Consider the following 18,445-nt stretch of genomic DNA (forward strand, 5'->3'; position numbering starts at 1 on the left):
ACAGATTAGTACGGTTTAGTAGGCAAAACTTTATTTACTAGCTAAGAGTTTTTGTCATCAATAGAGGTGTAACAAATACGTAACAAGAAAACAGACAATTGTATTGTAAATAATTTGAATTTATTGGCAACTTTATTATTTACCTCTTTTTGCATCTCCTTCTTCGCAAACATTTGGAGTTCATCGCCAAAGATCTCCTGCGAGTTGAGAACTTCTTGATAGTCCATTTCCTTGACAAAACTGTGATCCTCGATACCGTTCGCCTTCAGGAATTCCATATAAGCAACTTGAAACGCTTGTCCGATGCTTTGTGCAATGAATTGAGCTTCTTCGCTCTCGAACACGTGGCATATCATTTTCGGTGTACGATTTATTTTCGGCGGATCTTCCATTTCATGAGGAACGAAACGTCGTCGTGCCATCAATACGACGAGATCCCCGATATCAGCGATGTACGAGATTGTTCTAAGGGCGTGATCCATCATTATTTCTTTTAGATCGGTATTCAGAACCATTATCTTTTCAGTCGATATGAAGAGATCTACTTCGGTGCTCGGTTGGGTTTCTCCATCCGGTGCCTGTATAATGTAACAAAGAATGAAAAGTTCATCATGAGGTAACCGACGTTGGGAACACCTACGATCTTTCGCTTCATCTAATATTTATACTTTCAACATTTTTTTTCAATTTTCTCTCCTCTTTCAAGTAAACAAAAAATTGTAAACAATTTTCAAAGCATCACCGCACGCAATCGTTATTAATGTACCACTAAAGCACCTTTGGTCAAGAAAAATTTCGTCAATCACCCACACGAAATATAACCGGATATCGGACATATACATACACAAATAAATGTATATATTTTATTTCTCATTTGCTTGTACTCACCAATGCCTATCGCAAGAAAGCAGCATGTAAGCGAAAAAAGTAAAGTATCGCTTTATGAGAAACAAGTCAATTATGCAGTTCAATTACGATGATAATATAAATAATGACGATAATAATAATATAAATAATTTGATAAGTCTAACGGAACGTATATGCGAACGAAAAAAATAGTACACATTCACAAAACTAATCGAATAATAAATTGTAGACAATAATGGTTGATCTACGTTCACATTTGCGAATCGGTATCGATCGATCATCACGATATTGGATGAGTAAGAACGATCCGTAGTAATAATGGTACTCGTGTATACTATTTGATCACAACCAATGGGAATTGATTGTGGATGGAATAATAATTGATCCTCGAATATCTGTTAATACAATCGACATTCATTCGCCTTTGTGATTGAATTTGCAGACCCATGCTAAAACGTAACCGGCTATCGTGGGAAAAGAAGCCGAATAGAGACAGTCGACTATAGAGTGTTGAAGCAGAGGACGTTACGAGTATCGTCCTTTGACAAATCATTGAAGAGACACCCGCACAATCGTTTTCTTCTTCGTTTTCTTTCTTCTTCTTTACGTAGCCAATTACCAGTAATTATAAATAAATTTGTAGTGTCTGTGTGTGTGTGTGTGTGGTGGGTGTGATCGTGACTTTTCGTGTGTTCATGTTGGTTCGAGTACACGAGACATTGCCAACCCGATCGATGTTTAGCCCCGATCATCTCGGATTGGATTTCGGGTCGTCTTCCAGTTAAAAAAATTATTATTTCACTCGCGAGTAAAAAATAATTTCCCTTAGCACGAGTGAAAAATCATTTTTAACTAATGATTGGGCACACGTCAAAACACATAGCTTGAAAAACTTCAAGCCAGTTGAAGAATTTGGCCGATAAGTATTTTTGACGAAATAAGTCGTTACGATAAAAACCGTTCGAATTACTTTTTTTTTGCTTTACATTTTATGGAGAACTCCACACCGATAAAAGGTTGTATGCGCCATAAAATGTTACTTTCGATTAAAAATTCAACGGCTACAAATGTAACGCGAAAATACAATCACGAGGGATTGTGCGTGTTTTTTTAAACCCATTATATATGTCGATTAAAAAATTTACAGGATTCATGGTAATAAATTCTCAATGAGAAATACCAAGAAACATTGACACAAATGATATGTGTTGAGGTTGGGGGAAGAAAATGATGATAAAAAATGTAGTAGCACGAAAAAAATTCCCGAAGAAATTTGATATTCCGCGTGAGACGCGGAACGGCAGGCAGGGGGGCGAGGATAAAAATATAACCAATCGGATTCAAGATTGTCATGGGTGAAACTTAGTTCGAATTGGCATAAAATATGTCGACATCAATGTAATCGTTCTTCGATTCATCGTTTAACTCATTTTCTCGTATATTTCTTTCGTTTGATGTAGGACTAAGGGCAAGGCGGACCTTTATCTTAGTGACAGCCTCCTCGACCATGTGCTTCTTAAGGCGTTTACGCCGTTTTCGTCCCCCTTCCTCTTCCACCTCAACCGAACCGAGAAAATGTAGTCTGAAAGAGGTGGTTGGACCCAAGGTTCCACCGATCGGTAATATCTTAGTTTGTCCACCGAATGTGTGCGGTTCGGTATGATTTCCACCACCGGCAACATTTCCTATCAGTTCCTCGCTCGAGTCGCAATCGTCTTCATCTAGACTTCCTTGTGATGCGACGCTGCAGCGACCATAACCGTGCTGGCTCCCGTAGTTTAAGAGAGTAGCCTGCATCGGCATTGGTACGTCATCCTTCAGGTTTTTTCGGGGAGTGTCAACGGTACGCGCGTTCAAACAAACAAACAAACAGAGGCCTTCTGCTAGTTTCACATTGCCACAGCACCAAAACAATATACGAAACGAAACGACAAAATCAAATCAAATTTATTATAAATAAAATAAGATAATTTAACGGAAAAAAATAACAACAACAAAATAAAACAAACTCGATATACAACAAAACTGAACAAGGCAATGTCCCCGATGAATCATGGGAAAACCTGAGTCAACGACAATCATTTGTTCTTTAGTTCGGATACATTTTGTTATTTTGTTTTTTCTTTTTCTACCTCAAAACGCACGAGGTCGATGCGACCTCGAATCAAATGATTTTTATTAATTCAAACTTTTTGGAGCCCAGGTTTCCTAAGATCATGGGATTCATTCGATGCCAATGCGATCGCTAATGTCGTCCACTCTTCTTAACCCGAATCAGAAAGAATATATTTATTTATTCATTTTCGTCGATTCTTTTTTTTTTCAGACAGATCGCGAAGGATGATTCGAATAAAGAGTAACCTTTTTTATTTTTTTCTTCGCTTCAAAAGTAATGACTTTTTCGAAATAACCGAGATCGACGTTACAGCAAAATGAAACAAAGAGTTTCGTGAGAATTTTTTTCGTACGTTTCAACGACACTAAAAGTAGGAAATGAAGATCAAAGATATAATTGGAAATGAAATACTCGTAGTTTTACCGATCAGCTAGTCAAATAATATGTATATACGAAAAATATAGAGATGTTAACGTCATCAAATAATGCTGAAACAATCGACGGACAAAAGAAAGTTGTACCAATTTCTCCCCCGGAATTTAACGCAGGCAACGGTGCAAAATTTGTACAGAAAATACTACGTCGTAACTACAGCATTGTCATGAAATAGTATATTATATCAATGGGCTATGACAAAACCCACTTATACAATCGTATCAGCTAATGGCTGCTCGTGAACAATCTACAGCTTTCTGTTGTTATTATTTTTCGAAAGATTGATACCCAAACAAAAACGAACATGGCATTAGCATATTTGAGAGAAAAAATCCGTCGAAATTCATAGCCATCGATGTTGAAATTTGCAAAAAATGTTTAATTCACTTGCATTCCTGACGCTAATTTTTATTGCTCAATTTTAAGTCAGCGTTGACAAGCTTGTTGAATGGTTTAGCGACTCTCAGAAAAGGGAAGTTACTCCCAAAATCAGGAACTTCGGTTGTTTCAATGGTGCGAGTCGAAAAATCAGCTTTCAAAAGCCATAAAAATTGTTACCGGCTATTCATTTCAACGCACATCAAATAAAACAGTAAAAACTCATGACCAAACCATTTTCTTTCACACTTTTTACAGCTTGTATCTAACTACTTTCTAATCGATAAACATTGTCGGGATTAAAGCCGAAGAATCGTTACACAAAGTGCAATCGAATTGCTCGAGCGTGGCCGAATAATTTGGTGTTTATTCACTTTCCGAATCTGATCCCGAGTGATATTCCCCCCCGTCAGAAACAGTACTTTCAACTAAAAGCAAACACAACGTCAAGCCACAGGAGTTAACTTCTTGGGGGAAAAAAATTATACGATTCGTTGTAACAGCAATTTATCGATTTTGGAAAAACGTTTTGTGCAATGGGCGTACAAGTACAATGTGACCGATGTATATACATCTACATATGAAATACGTAAATGTATATACGAATATCTAAATGTATTTAGTCTACGATATAGCAGAATGCACAATTACGTAATATGGTCAAAGGCAGGCAATTAAAAATGAAGACAGACGCAGACAGACCGACAGGCAGACACATCAAAAGTTAACACCGAGAAGATGACAGTGTTCGGTGGTCGGGTGGCAGTGTTGTATTATTTTTATCATTATTTTTCGTGATGTGAGGAAGGGGGTCGCTACACCGAAACATTCAGGCCTTTCTGCATAACGGCGAATAAACATTAAGTTCGTATTATCGGTTAGAGAGTCGATTGGAGTGATTAAACCAGCATTTCAACTGTTTCGAATGTCTCGTTATTTATTGGTCTTTTCGTATTGTTCCTCCGCGTAAAAAAAAACAACTCCACACCGTAGCATTCGATCTTGTGGATGGTTGAAAAAATTGATTTCATTCCACCGACGCAACGAGATGAATGAATAAAAAATATTCTCTTGGCATCGCCAGAGGTCTCGATCCATCGAGAATAAATTTCGTGATTCAACGAAACCGTCAAAAATGAAGTAAATTTTTTTGTCAAACAACATTTTACGATCAACTCCATCGAAAACGAAGAAACTCAAAATGTACATCGTATCTTACGCCCTTTCCCATAGTGCATTAAAAGAAGTCTACTAGAAAATTTCAATGAAAAAGAACAAAGAAAAGAAGATTCTCTTGTCGAATTTTCACAGAGAAAAGCACTCTCTAAACACTCATGTAGTATATGTAGATAAATTCCGAGATTAACCCAAGAGTTTGAGGTCGCAATCAGCACAGATTATCTGTAGATAACAAAATATATATGGATATGTTGATTTATGTAGAGGCTATAAGTCTTTATTGTACATTATAGTCTTTTGTACCATCAATCGTCAATAATTATTATACCCTTCCCAAAACCCTTAGGTTTAACCCAATTAATAATAATAATCCTATAAATACTTAATTACTTTGACTGTTTGAGGCGAATTAATTTACAATTTGTAATTACACAATTTCGGACAATTCAAGGCTCCTTAAATCTTTCGTTTGCAGGGATCAGCACTTAAGATTTATTTCGCGAGTTTTATTGTAGTATAGCGAAGGATTGGAAAATAATTTGATACGTATATCAATTTTTACACCCATCAAATTTATAACATTGCTCAATAATCTCAAGTGTGACTCTCTACTACTTTTCACAATGGAAATTGGTATCTCTAAATTTGGAGAAATCTACGTAGAAATAACTTACAGATTTCAAGAACGATGTTATAAAAACCACTTTTTATCTATAGAAGCCTCCGAATAATAGTCGTCAGATAATTCAAAAAATTATCAACATATCTCAGATTATTCGTCGGAAATGACTTCTTCGAATAATTTGCGCCCCAAATGATCAACACGTAATATACACTGATGTGGAACATCTTTACATTCGACGAGAATATTGCAATATTTCGATACTAATTGTATTATTTATATAAGAGGTATTCCACGCGAAACCGGCGGACCATTTCCCTGACCCTTGCCAATTTAGACAATTTTTTTTCTCATATGATTACACAGAGTCTGAATAAGACCCTGATTTTTTGTAATTTTCCTAAACAGTCCTCATTAGAAAAAAAAATTCGAAAAAATTCCCAAATATCTGTAATTATATGCAAAACATTTTTAGCCACGGCCCGCAGAATAATTTGTCCTTTTTTATGAGTTATTAATGTTGAAAAAATTTCGAAATAATCGAGAATCATACACTTTGGGCCGATGGTCCAGTATTTTGGTATCCCCAAGTGGTATCCCACTTTACAATTTTCGAATGATCAAATCACGATTATAGACCTTGATCAGCTAGTAGCTACAAATTCCTAAAATAACGTGATCAAAAATTGTGAAGAAAGTAAGCTTTGAATACCGAAATATTTAACTATTGGCCCGAAGGGCGCGTTTTTTTCAGATTTTTTTCAACGTTAATAAAATCATACTACCACTACTCCAAGTGTTTTGCACTAAATTTTTGGAAATTTTTTCAGATTTTGAAAAAGGGGCTTTTTTCAGTGAATGCTGTTCAAAAAAATCTAAAACAAAATCAGAGTATCGTTCAGACTCAAAGTGCTGATATGAAAAAATATCAGCTAAATTGGCGAGGGGCGGAGCAAAGATTTCGTGTGGAATACCTCATATATGAATAAATATATAAAAACATAAACGGCAAATAAAATAATTCGAAAGCATCCAAAGCATGCCATTATGCTCCAATTTCTTTTTTACACCGCCTCTATTTTTATTCTCTTAAAACAACTTTAATGTGATTATAGATTTATTATACGGGCAAAATTTGAAGTGTTGAAACGAAAAATTAAATAAAGAATAGTCGATTTACTAATTAAATCCTTGGATTTTGTCGATTGATGTTTTTTTCAATATCCGTTGAAATAGAACCTATAGTTTTTTTATAAGAGTTCAAGATTCAATGAACCGGAATTACATTCAGAGATTTTGTCTTTCAGAAAATGAATGTTTTCTCTCAATTTTTGGAGAGCTATCGAAAGTTTGACATTTCATCAATAATTCCAAAAATTCTTCGATTACTTTAAATAGCTTCCGGTGGCAAAGAACTGATTGGAGGAAAAATTTCTTTCTTTAAAAAAGCAAATTTCGTCGAGGTGCCTGGAAATTCCTCTGAAAAAGGATCCGGATAAATAGCAACGTTCTTAAGAATTATTCGAACAATCCTGAATGTAATTCCGGTGTCTTCCAGTCCCGGAAAACCCTCAAACCAGCGTCGATCGAGAAAGAAAGAAAAAGAAGAACAGAAACGAAAATGAAAAAATTCGTAATCAACTTGTCCGTTAAGTATGAAATAGTGATTTTTATTTTCTCTTTTAAAATCCCTGTCAGGAGTGGGTTTCGTCTACATACCTTTATCCTAGAAACGGCTTCCTCGGCCTGGCACATTCTCGTTGATTTCGTCGGTTGACCCTCACAAACCAATTGGGTCGAACCGAGATAGCGGGCACGAAACAAAACACCCTCGATCAAAACTGAGGGATCATCGAGCAATCCTGAAAACCGCAGTGATATGAATATTTTAGGGTTCCCATTCTCGTCGATCAAATTCGTCAGTTCACCGAACGAGGACACGTATCCCGCGGAACATCCCATAAATTTCATCCTTAATATTGCGTCAAACGGTCAAAAGTTTTCACTCCGAGTTCCACTCAAAATGTCATACACCGCCCCGATATATTTTTCCCATCTGATGAACGCGGTTCGACGTTGACTCGAGAAAATGATGAACTAAATCGTAGCGGATAGAAGAAAAATTCACCGCGCTTCTATTATTAAGGTTATTAAGGTAATGGCACGTGAATACCCGAGATAAACTTCAACTACCATTAAGCCCGTTTACGGTTGTGAGCAAATACGACTTTTTTCTTCGTCGGAACTTCAAATGTGAATGGGGATAATAAGATAATTAGAAAAGAAGATAAATATGAGGATTGTAAATCATTTCGTTTCTTTTTCACCTTTAGACGAGACTATCGTCAATGAGAATATTCAGTTATCACCATTCGGTTTGACAAGAATCCAGATTAAAGTATCGACAATTAGTTTAGAGAAACTTACCACGTATAAAAGCGATTTAGGTTCAAAGTGCACGGCAAATATCCCGGGGGCAGCATTGAAAAAGGATCGAGAACGAGTCATTAGTCTTGTACATGCCAATCGGTAAGAACCATCATATAAAATGATTACGAGTTCGTATCGCAAGTACCCACATGCGAATGGAAATGTTATTGTAAATATTGTGTCTAACAGGAATAAAGATTGTGATTTTTAAATGCGTATGATGCAAAGTTGAAAGAAGGAAAAAAAAGTCATTCGTATAAATTGAAATTCAATAAACTAAATTGATGGATTTCTCGAATTGGGTCCACATGTCTTTCGTCACGTTAGTACTTGATTGACACGAGGTCAGTAACTTTTTGAGCAATGCTCGTTAAATACGCGAGTTCTGGACAATATCAACATTTCAATAATTTTTCTCATATTTTTCGATCGTATAAAAAAGAATTTATAATTTTTTAACTTTCTGACGAGCTTGTAAAGAATTATTAGAATCTATATAAACTACATAAATTTTTATCAATCGTATTTTACAATAAAGAAAGAGAGAATAGGACAAGAATAAGATTGGAGATACGCCAAGAGCATTCAGGTGAGACGAGTTTGGCATTAGTTCGAAGCGACATTCCAAGTTTCTTATTAAACATTGTTGTGTAGCGACGTTATATCAATGGATTCTCATTGCTGCAATTGCAAATATTTGCAAAAAGGTTATCATTTCATGCACATGACACGTGCGATTCGATAATTTTTTTTATGCATATTTTTTCCAACGAAGTTGCTTGACAAATTTTGAGAAAATAAATTCAACGTTTCTCATCGATTAATTTTACCAAAAGATTTATCAATCGAATTCGCAAAAACTCAACAAAATATCGGAGCAAGAGCTCTCAAAGGAAAAAAAATATTCGCGCGTTTGCAATTGCTCAGTCATGTGTCGATGATATTGAGAAATTTTCATGAAATAAATTTATTTTCTCATCCTCAGTCACTTGCTCAATTATGTTAAAAAAATTGAGATGTCGAGCACTCGTTACATCACGATTACTTTTAGAAAAATTCGCACGAATGAGTTCACAACTTGCACGTTGATTCAGTAGCATTTCATCATTACCTTCTTTATTTCGTGACTTTTTTTTGCCCTCCTTGTCCTGCAAAATAGGAAGAACACAAAAAATTGATTCTTTAACTTCCAGTAGAAAGTGGTCAATTGCGATAACAAGAAACTACAAATTTCTGAACGAAAAGATACAAAGACACGTGTATGCACATATCGAAAATGAGATCATGCGACTTTCATTAATGTGTAAACATTTTGAAGATCATGCTTGATGCAGGAAACGATTAGAGTGATTAGATATTGCATATTTTTGGGTCAAATCCAACGTAAACAGGAATCAATGTTTTTCAATCAAACAAAAGACATTAACACCAAAAACGAAGAACAGGGATACGCAAATTGACAAAGACAACAAAGAAGTTAGTCGGACTTGGATGAAAATTGAGGAAACGTGCAGCAACAGTAAGAAGACGATCATGCGCAAAGGATTTGAGCCTTTTTTTTGTCAATTTCTCAACCCTCACAATAAGATCGACCGATCGAGCATAGCAGTTAAGGGAAAAAAAGCACGTGATTTTGGCTAATTTTTCAAAATTATCATCTAAATGGTTGCAGCAAGCTCTGTAAAGAGTCTAAATAATCGTCACTCGAAGGGAAATAAAAATTAGATGCAATGAAGCAAGAATTATCACTGATGCACAAATTTAACTGGATTTATTCTAATGGGACGAAAACCAAATTTGAATATAACTTATTCCAATTATATTTGTATTTCGTGGGAAGATGAATGTTAACTCAGAAATCTTTAGCTATTTGAAATAAGGATTGAAAATATAAAAGCTGCAGTTACTATCGTCACCCTCATGGGCGATCTCGTAAAAATATGCGTTTTCCTTCTTTTATCTACTGGATCGAAATTTTTGAAGATTTTCGTAGCATATGATCGCCCGGATGATTCGTGCTCTTGCAAGACAATATTTTTCACTGTTATATCAGTTTTTGTTTAGTAAACACGATGGCAGTATTACGATATCTGTGGCCCCAAGTTTTGACTATGTAGTCTTTATATTTGGCCCAAAATAAGAATTTTTTCAAGAGTGACAAAAATCGAAATTCGGCCTTTAAGGGGGTGAAACAGGGGGTTGAAAGTTGAAACATTATAATGTTTGTGGTCCCTAATTCTGACGATACAGCATCTATATTCCATCAAAAATCAGACTTTTTTTTAATATACTCAAGATCCAAGTTCGACCATTAAGAGGGTGATAGAGTGGTTTCAAAGTTGCAGCATTTTTATAATGTATATTATTTGTGGTCGCTAATTATGACCATGAAAACTTTTTTAAACAAAAATAATCGGGACTCGGCCTTTGAGGGGGGAAAATGAGAGACATGAAGTTTGCGTATTATATTATTTGGGGTACCGAAATTGTGTTAAAAAAATTTGGAAATTAAATAATGTGTTCTCCCGAGGGGGCTCTGCCCCGCAGGGGGCTTAGCCCCCTCGATCTCCCCCCCCCCCCCCCCGTTGATGGTTGCGATCGCGGATATAGTTCCGAAAGGGACACTTCGATTTGAACACCCAGCTTTTGCACACATAAGAAGGAGGTTAAAACAAGATCACACCTAAAATTGCAACCGCGGCAAATGTTTTTTAAAATTTTTATCATTATTTTTGTGTGGCGGTAGCCAACTCGCGAAGACGCGCACAGAACACCTTCGATGTGTGTGCGGAATCATTGGGCGAGTTTTGAGCACTTTCAATGTATGTCCGGAATCGTAGGGTGGGTCTGGAGCACCTTCGATGTGTGTGTGGAATCGTTAGGTGGGTCTGCAGCACCTTCGATAAGTTCCAAATAACTGCCGAACACTTTTTAAATTACACATATTCTAGAATATAAATGTCGAATTTCAAGGAAATCTGCCAAAAAATACTTTCTCTTAGAAAAAATTTAAAATCTCTGTTTCACCCCCTTAAAAGCCGAATTTCGATATTTTTTTACTCTTGAAAAAAGTCTTATTTCGGGCCAAATATGAAGACTACATGGCTAAAACTTGGGGCCACAGATATCGTAATATCCCCAACACGATTCTATTTCTAAAAATGCTTTGACTAATGAAAAAAAAAGTACTATGGAAGCGTAGAGAACTATTGCGACGTAAAGTTTAGTTTTGAGATCGTTTAACGGAGTAAAAACAAAAAAAGAAGCACATTTCTTAACGGGCACCTTTTTCCCTTTGCCGCTGGACTCCTTGAGGCTCTGAGTGGGCGAGGGAGAATTTTTAACCGGACTCTTCTGGGGACTCGTAGTGATTTTCGTGGGTGTTGTTACGTCGATTTCGGGAGACGACGTAGTACGTACGTTCGTGACAACGGGAGGCGGTGACATGGACGTTGAAGTCGAGGGTAAGGTTTCCGTTGGGCTCGCTAGCGTTTCTAATGGAGCAACACTCAGGGTTTTCGGTGGGGTTTGCTTTGGAGTTACGACTTTTGTACTCATTGGTGGTAACATTGTCCTAGTCTTAGGTTTCCGCCACCCCTGCTTTTGAAACACCAAGATGAGTTATTTTTTCATTAGTAACACACCCAAGGACCGATTAACAGAGGGAATTTTACGGAAATATTAAAAAAAAAACACGTGGAGAAAGAAAATGCATAAAAACCAAAACCCAGAGGAAACAATTTTGTGAGGAAATAGAATATATCATGTATAAAGGTATCCATTGAATCCCCCGGGGGCATTAATTGCGAGCAGTGGAAAATGTTCAATGTGTATCGGAAATATACAATGTGGGTATTGCATGAAGCCAGGATTGTGGGGGAAATATTGAGAAACAACGATATTTGCACATATCTTCAGTTTAGCTTTAACTTAAACATGGTGACAAACATTAATGAGCGTAATTCGTTAAAAAATACTACGTTAAACTTCGTCACTTTGCGTTAATAAAAGTTTAGAACTGAGCCACGGTAATGTGATTTGTAATTCAAGATTTTTTGTTTTCGAATCGATGTCAGTGAGTACTCAGGTCAGTTGTGGCCAAGTTTTCGTTTCCATTCACAGATCAAACTTACACTATCGTCGTAAAATCCCTGATCATCGGTCCTCTGCTGCCCGAGTAATCTGTCCGTTTCGAGATCGGTATCCGCTTCCTCATCATCAATTTGTTCTTCGATTTCAGGTTCTGCCTCATCGTCGATTCGTCTCGCTTCGGAATCCTCGCTGTTGCTCTCATTGCAGACACGCCGCCTGCCATCCAACATACTACAACTTAGTTAGATGCAATTGCGACTCATAAATTTCCAATACGTGTATCCGCAGAAATGCAGATATAATTATTAATTTTTATCGTGAATAATGAGAATCAAATTCGAATGAAAATAAAATCCCCATTTTTTCAGGTAATAGTCGATCGATTCCAAGAAATAAGCAATAATCAGCGTAATTAGCTTTGTCGATCAATTTCCATGCTTTTCTCTAAGTTCCAGCAAATTCTACCAAATAGAACCGTACATTTTCACACGTCTGAAGTGAAATTCATTTACAACAATGCTTCAATAAATAATTGTACGTAGTCAGGAAAAGTAATAAAAAAAAATAATGAAACTGAAGAAATATAGCATAAAAATGACAATGATTTACCTTGGAATCCATATGGGACTGATGCTCGTTTCAGGAATGTCATCAGCAGGTGATTTAACAGGTAGAGTCTTAGTTTTTTGCAGTGCCATTCTGATGTCTTTGATAGCAGCTTCGACTTCTCCGCCGACCTCGAGATTGGAACTTTGTCGACCCTGGGGAGCCGGAGGCGGTGGAGTACCGAGTGGATCTAATCCGTCGAGGTTCAATTCGTTCGATTCATACGCGTTGTCTTTCTGCGCGATGAAAAAATCGGGCGATGTTTCTTTGAGCATTCTCAATATATCCTTTGTGATATCGACGACCCCGTCTTTCGGTTGTTCGCAACCGAGAGTAGACATAACGTCCTCTCTTGTACGCGGTATTATTTCTACATCAACCTCGCGCTTTTGCCTCTCCATTAACATAACTGTCGGATTATTGTTGTCCGTATCACTCGCGTGGCCGCTCGACAATCCATCCTCCAATACTGGCATGCTCGTATGTATTCTCAACGAATCCGAATTATTACCCAAATCACCGACCGAGCCAAGCAACCCCGATGCCGGCATTAATTCATTGTCCATCATCATTAGCGACATGTCACTGTCTAAATCCCCACAATTACTGTCGCAATCCGTTGTCTCCGGACTCAACGTAAAATTTCGCGAATGACCGACTTGAAGCCCAACTTCTGTCTCACCGAGATCCTCGCTGCTCCCGGTCCCCACCGACAAATCCAGAAAGTTATTCTCGTGCTCCACCGTCTAAAAATACAATTTTCACACTTTCGTATACGCGTTCCTTAGTTTTGTTTTCCTCAGCGACACAAACACGTGCGAATTCAGTGAAAAAAAAAACACACACACACACACACACACGATTAACTCATCGTATCGCAGTCAGAACAAATGCAACAAAAATTGGAATGTTGAGTTTTATTATTATTCTTATCAACACTGCAATTGAACAAGTTCCATGGTCCACATGATGAAAATTGAATCAAAACTTAGTTAATTTTCAAATGTTTCTACGCTGCAACGTATAAACAGTGACTTATTGATTTTACTACAATTCCAAACGTGTTTATTTACCTGTAATTTGTTTACCGAACGTAAAAACTAATATCAAGATTGACACGACTCGAAAATTGTTGCGTTTGTAAATATTGGTATTATTTGTTCGTTAATCTGCATGATATTTCTGACAGTTGATGATATTCGATCATCAAGCCTACAAGCATGTAAAATACGACATTTTCTCTTTACATTGATCTATTTGAATGTATAATTAAGATAGTAAAAATGTTAAGCTTACGGTTTGGGGAAAGTCTGATCTTTGTTTTTTCGGTGATTCGTGAACCATAACTTCCTCAACGCCAGGCAATCCACTTGCGAGTCTTTGACCAACGTACGAGCTGCCTCCTTGTCTTCGTAATTCGTAATCAAGATCCTGTTTGACAGGGAAAATGGAAGAATTTGAAAAAAATGGTCATCGGTGTTGCAATAGAAAAGAAGCTCTGGAAAAGAAAAATACCTGGAATGGGAACGATTCGCCATTGTTTTCCGGCTCTTCGTTCGGCGGTGGACATTTGAAAAATTCCTCCAATACTTTGCGGGTTTCCGAAAATTCGTAGAGATAATCGAAAGTACTGCCACCGGATGCGACAAGACTCGTCAAATTGTCACCATCGATTACTGAAGGTTTTAGCGAATCGTCATCCTCGTCGTCGTCGTCCTCCTCCTCCTCCTCCTCCTCCTCTTCTTCCTCTTCATCTTCTTCCTCCTCTTCCTCCTCAGGTTCGGGTGAGACTGGCACTGGATCGGGCGAGGGTTCTACTGTGTTTGCCGTATTATTTTCCAATTGGACGTTATCGACAACGACTTCCGTCGAATTATCGTCCTTCTAAAAATCGATAAATACAAATGAGAAATACAGCTAATACCGAGGGATATAAGAAAATGGTTAGCCTCCGACTACGAAGAATGTATTTTTTACTTTTTCCCTTACAAGCATTCGACTCTATTTGTATTATTATGAAGATATCTACTTGATGCTTGCATATTTCGATAAAATCGCTAGACGAAAGGCAAGCGATTATTGAAACAACGCAATTAGCAATTTTTTCAAATTATAATTTTTAAAATAAACTCATGGCGTGTAAATATCCAATTTAATTAGAGAAGTTAACATATGAAGATGAACCTTGACATTTAAGGACTACATTTTTCAAATCCCAAACAATAATTGTAAATTGAGGATTCATAATTATTTTCTTTGAAATAACAAATTTTATCAGAAATAAAAAGTTCTGACACATCAATTTGATGCCTGACGAGCATTTGATTTTTCACCTCTTTTTGGTTGGGCGTAGTCGGCAGTATTCTCTGAGGAAAACCTGGTCTCGGTGTCAAATATACAGACGGCGATGAGAGAAGACTGGGTAATCTTGGATTTTCACGAACACCATATCGCCGTGGACTTCCTGAATACTGGGCTATCGGTAATTCGCCAATTACTCTTGCTACCTGATGGTTACGTTCAGGCGACGGAGAACCCGCCTCACAATCGCTCGTAGGTGCAACGACCTGAAGAGAATACAAAGTGAAGCATGGTAGATTACAAAAAATATTCATTAAGAGGTAACTTAATGTTGTTCAGGACAAATTACCATTTTCTTTTAGCTGGCATTCATGAATTTTTGTTAGCTTTACCTTAATAAATTCCGACGTTTTGCGCGTATAAGTCGGTGTCGGACTCGGTGTACTTCCGACACTCGAAGTAGGACGTTCCGATTGTCCTCGATTTCGCTGTCTGTCATCATCGTGTTCGACTTCAATACAACCGGTCAAAGCTTGACTGGTATTTGTAGTACCGAGATCAAGACGCAAACCTTGCCAATTATCATCGATATCGTCAAAAACGACGACTTCACCATCACTCACAATCGCCATACTACGAGCCGGCGTTGTATTGTTCGACTGGTAATCTATGCAATTTTTTGGCAATCCATATTCCAAATCTGTGATACTCTTCGATGCGTTGTAATCTACATTATTGCTGTTTAGTACCGAATCGTAATTTATTATACGATTGCCACGGACAGCTTTCGGCGAATCGTAATCCAATATCGATTTAGATGGATTACGGCGCACCGAATGAACCTCCGATGAAAATACAGTCTCTGTTACTTCACGATTCGCTCTCTGACGTCTTGTTTCACCGCATCTGCAATTTCCAAAAAGCCATGAGAAAAAAATAATAAATCCAGTAACAATTTCATTCACAATTGATTGCTTGTAGGAGATTTATCAATTAAACATTTTCAATGTATTTCCTCAATATTCTGACTGGGATACAAACTTTTATCGAATTCTGTTCAAACTATTAACATCCCAGTTATAAAAAACTCAATCATCCATTATTTTTAATTTTTTTGGAAATGCAAATTGTTAGTAGAGGAAAGGAAGCTAATTTGGAATACAAAAAAACGTGTATAATGCTATCCCAAATTAGCTGCACTTACTCTAGAAATATTTATGAGTATAAAAAATATGAGCATCAAGTATTGTACTTTTTTGAATCCCCAAGATGAAGTGAAGAGCAGCCAAAAGTTTATTTGAAATTTTTACAGGTTCGGTAGATGTAATGTTATGAATCTTCAATCGATGTAAAGAATCAAGAACCGGTCATACAGATCCTTGTAGTTTGTCAAAAAATTCTATGATGTTTATATAAACAGAAGTGATTTCAATTATAGTCACCTGCTACGCAACTCCCATACGCTCTGTCTATTGGGTGATTTGTTATTTTTTTTGATAGCCAATTTGTTATCGGTAGGTGGATCGTCGTTGGCCTGAGGTTTTGAAGTTGACAGGAACCGTGGCTTTCTAGCTGCTACCTTGCCTCTGCTCTGGGAGAAAACTTCTCGACCACCAGCAATTTCGATGATCCTGATACATTTTTTCAGCAATTATAAGAAAACGTAGAGTTATGAAAAATCTTTTATAACTTTGAAGTTGCCACTCTCGGATAATTCATACTATTGAAAACGGCTTTTATCAGTAAAAAATTTTAGTTAAAAGTAATCAAGTCGAAACTATTTGTCACGAATTCTTGAAGCATTACTGTACACACGCTTATTATATTGAAATTTAATCCTCATTCGTTGTTCTTTTGTTTAGTTCTCTTTTTCTAGTGTATTGACACGACGTATCGTAACCACTTGTTTCTAATGAATAATGGATAAACCGTATGGTCAAATAATGTACTGCACATGAGTTTAATTAGCGATTACACTTGCAAGAAACACTTTATGTATTCTCGAACGAACCATTTAAATGTACGACCGTCTGTTGGAACAGTACAGTATTCATGTTAAGACTTATTTTTTCTTAAATTTTTGCCGAAATTTCGTTCAGATTTAATTCCCCATTGAAAAAAATACGAATATATAAAAGGTCAGTCACAACAGCAAACATTTTTTCTTTTTTTTTCGACTGTCAGAAGTTCGATACCGATACAGTATCGATTTAACATCGATATTAGTTTCGACTAGCGATGAACCCGGGAAATTTGCTGCCATTTTTTTCGATTTTCAATTTCAAGCGGTCATCTTATTATAAAGTTATAAATGTAATCAATCCTTGCAATATATAATTCAATCAGGATGAAATTTCAGCCATAATTCCTTTTACTTATTTACGCTTATTTTACAATCATAGGATTTAGTTTTCCCGCTTTTTCGAAACATGTGTGATCAAAATATCGCGGAAGTAACGTGTGGCACTACCTACAGGAGACATTGATTTTGTTATTGACACTCCGGGAGATGAATTCCCTGCATTTTTGCGATCAAAATCCTCAACGTAACAAAAGTCTTGAAATATTTCGTAACAATTTCGTTTCAAAGAATCGCGTCAAAAAGAAAAATGTGGATACTGTCTGGTTTGCATTCGCAGCTGTATAAAGGCAATCGTGATTTTCGTTTCACGTAAAGTAACGGTAACGAGTTATTCGAAGGTGCCCGATGCCGCCCTGCGCCACCTTTATAACCTCACAAACACTGTCAAACTACACGTAGAACGAACGTTTCTGTCTGCGCATGAAATATGAATTCAAAATGAGAATTAAAACAAAAAAGCAGTATGAAAGAAATGTTATAATAATAATTTTAGTGGGATTTAAAAAATGTCATTGCCGTCGCTAACAAAGAGTTTTTTTAACGACCCTCTGGGCTTTATCGCGAGCATGTATATAGCTATACAACATGATGCATGTATCATATACCTATATTGTGTCAAATATATAGGTATTCGCATACACGAGAAATGTATATCGGCCCACAGAACGTCGCTCCTGACTATTCAACAAAGCGTTACGAAAAGGCATAGCCTGGAAAGGAAAAGAGAAAAAACTCCTACCAGAACAAATGCTACGTGATACGTTTGTGCAAAGACCTTAATCCAACTCTGCATGTTTTCGCACCGGGAAAACTCGCATTTTCTAAGTATAAAGTGGTAAAGGCGCGTTCCACCATTCACGGCTTTTCAGTACGCCTTTGAAACCCTGTCTCAACTTTATTTCACTCACTCTTTTTCATTCTCTCGCCCTCGAACCCTCGAAGAGTTTTTCGTGTACACTCACCTCAATCTTTGTGCAAGCAACTAACAACCGAACAAACATTTCCCGAGTTTTCTCCTCCACTTTCGAAGAATTTTCAGGATTTCGCGGTTTTAGCA

General features: G+C 37.0%; 1 protein-coding gene across 10 annotated transcripts in view; it reads right to left on the reverse strand.

Annotated features, from left to right (window-relative positions):
- The window catches only part of LOC122414090 (uncharacterized), a 63,164-nt gene that overhangs the window by 4,820 nt on the left and 39,899 nt on the right, over positions 1-18,445 (reverse strand). For 2 of the 10 annotated variants that reach the window (XM_043424943.1, XM_043424942.1), the window contains 13 exons: positions 16,469-16,657; positions 15,419-15,932; positions 15,059-15,292; positions 14,241-14,609; positions 14,022-14,156; positions 12,729-13,471; positions 12,161-12,350; positions 11,313-11,624; positions 9,139-9,175; positions 7,317-7,459; positions 2,347-2,682; positions 889-894; positions 144-578 (listed from right to left, as the gene is read on the reverse strand). In XM_043424943.1, the coding sequence (XP_043280878.1) occupies positions 144-578; positions 889-894; positions 2,347-2,682; positions 7,317-7,459; positions 9,139-9,175; positions 11,313-11,624; positions 12,161-12,350; positions 12,729-13,471; positions 14,022-14,156; positions 14,241-14,609; positions 15,059-15,292; positions 15,419-15,932; positions 16,469-16,657 (3,643 nt within the window). The remainder of the gene's footprint in view (positions 1-143; positions 579-888; positions 895-2,346; positions 2,683-7,316; positions 7,460-9,138; positions 9,176-11,312; positions 11,625-12,160; positions 12,351-12,728; positions 13,472-14,021; positions 14,157-14,240; positions 14,610-15,058; positions 15,293-15,418; positions 15,933-16,468; positions 16,658-18,445) is intronic. The other 8 variants (XM_043424945.1, XM_043424946.1, XM_043424948.1 and 5 more) reach the window with 8 other exon arrangements.

Source organism: Venturia canescens, chromosome 7 (genome assembly GCF_019457755.1).
Source record: "Venturia canescens isolate UGA chromosome 7, ASM1945775v1, whole genome shotgun sequence".
NCBI lineage: Eukaryota > Metazoa > Arthropoda > Insecta > Hymenoptera > Ichneumonidae > Venturia > Venturia canescens.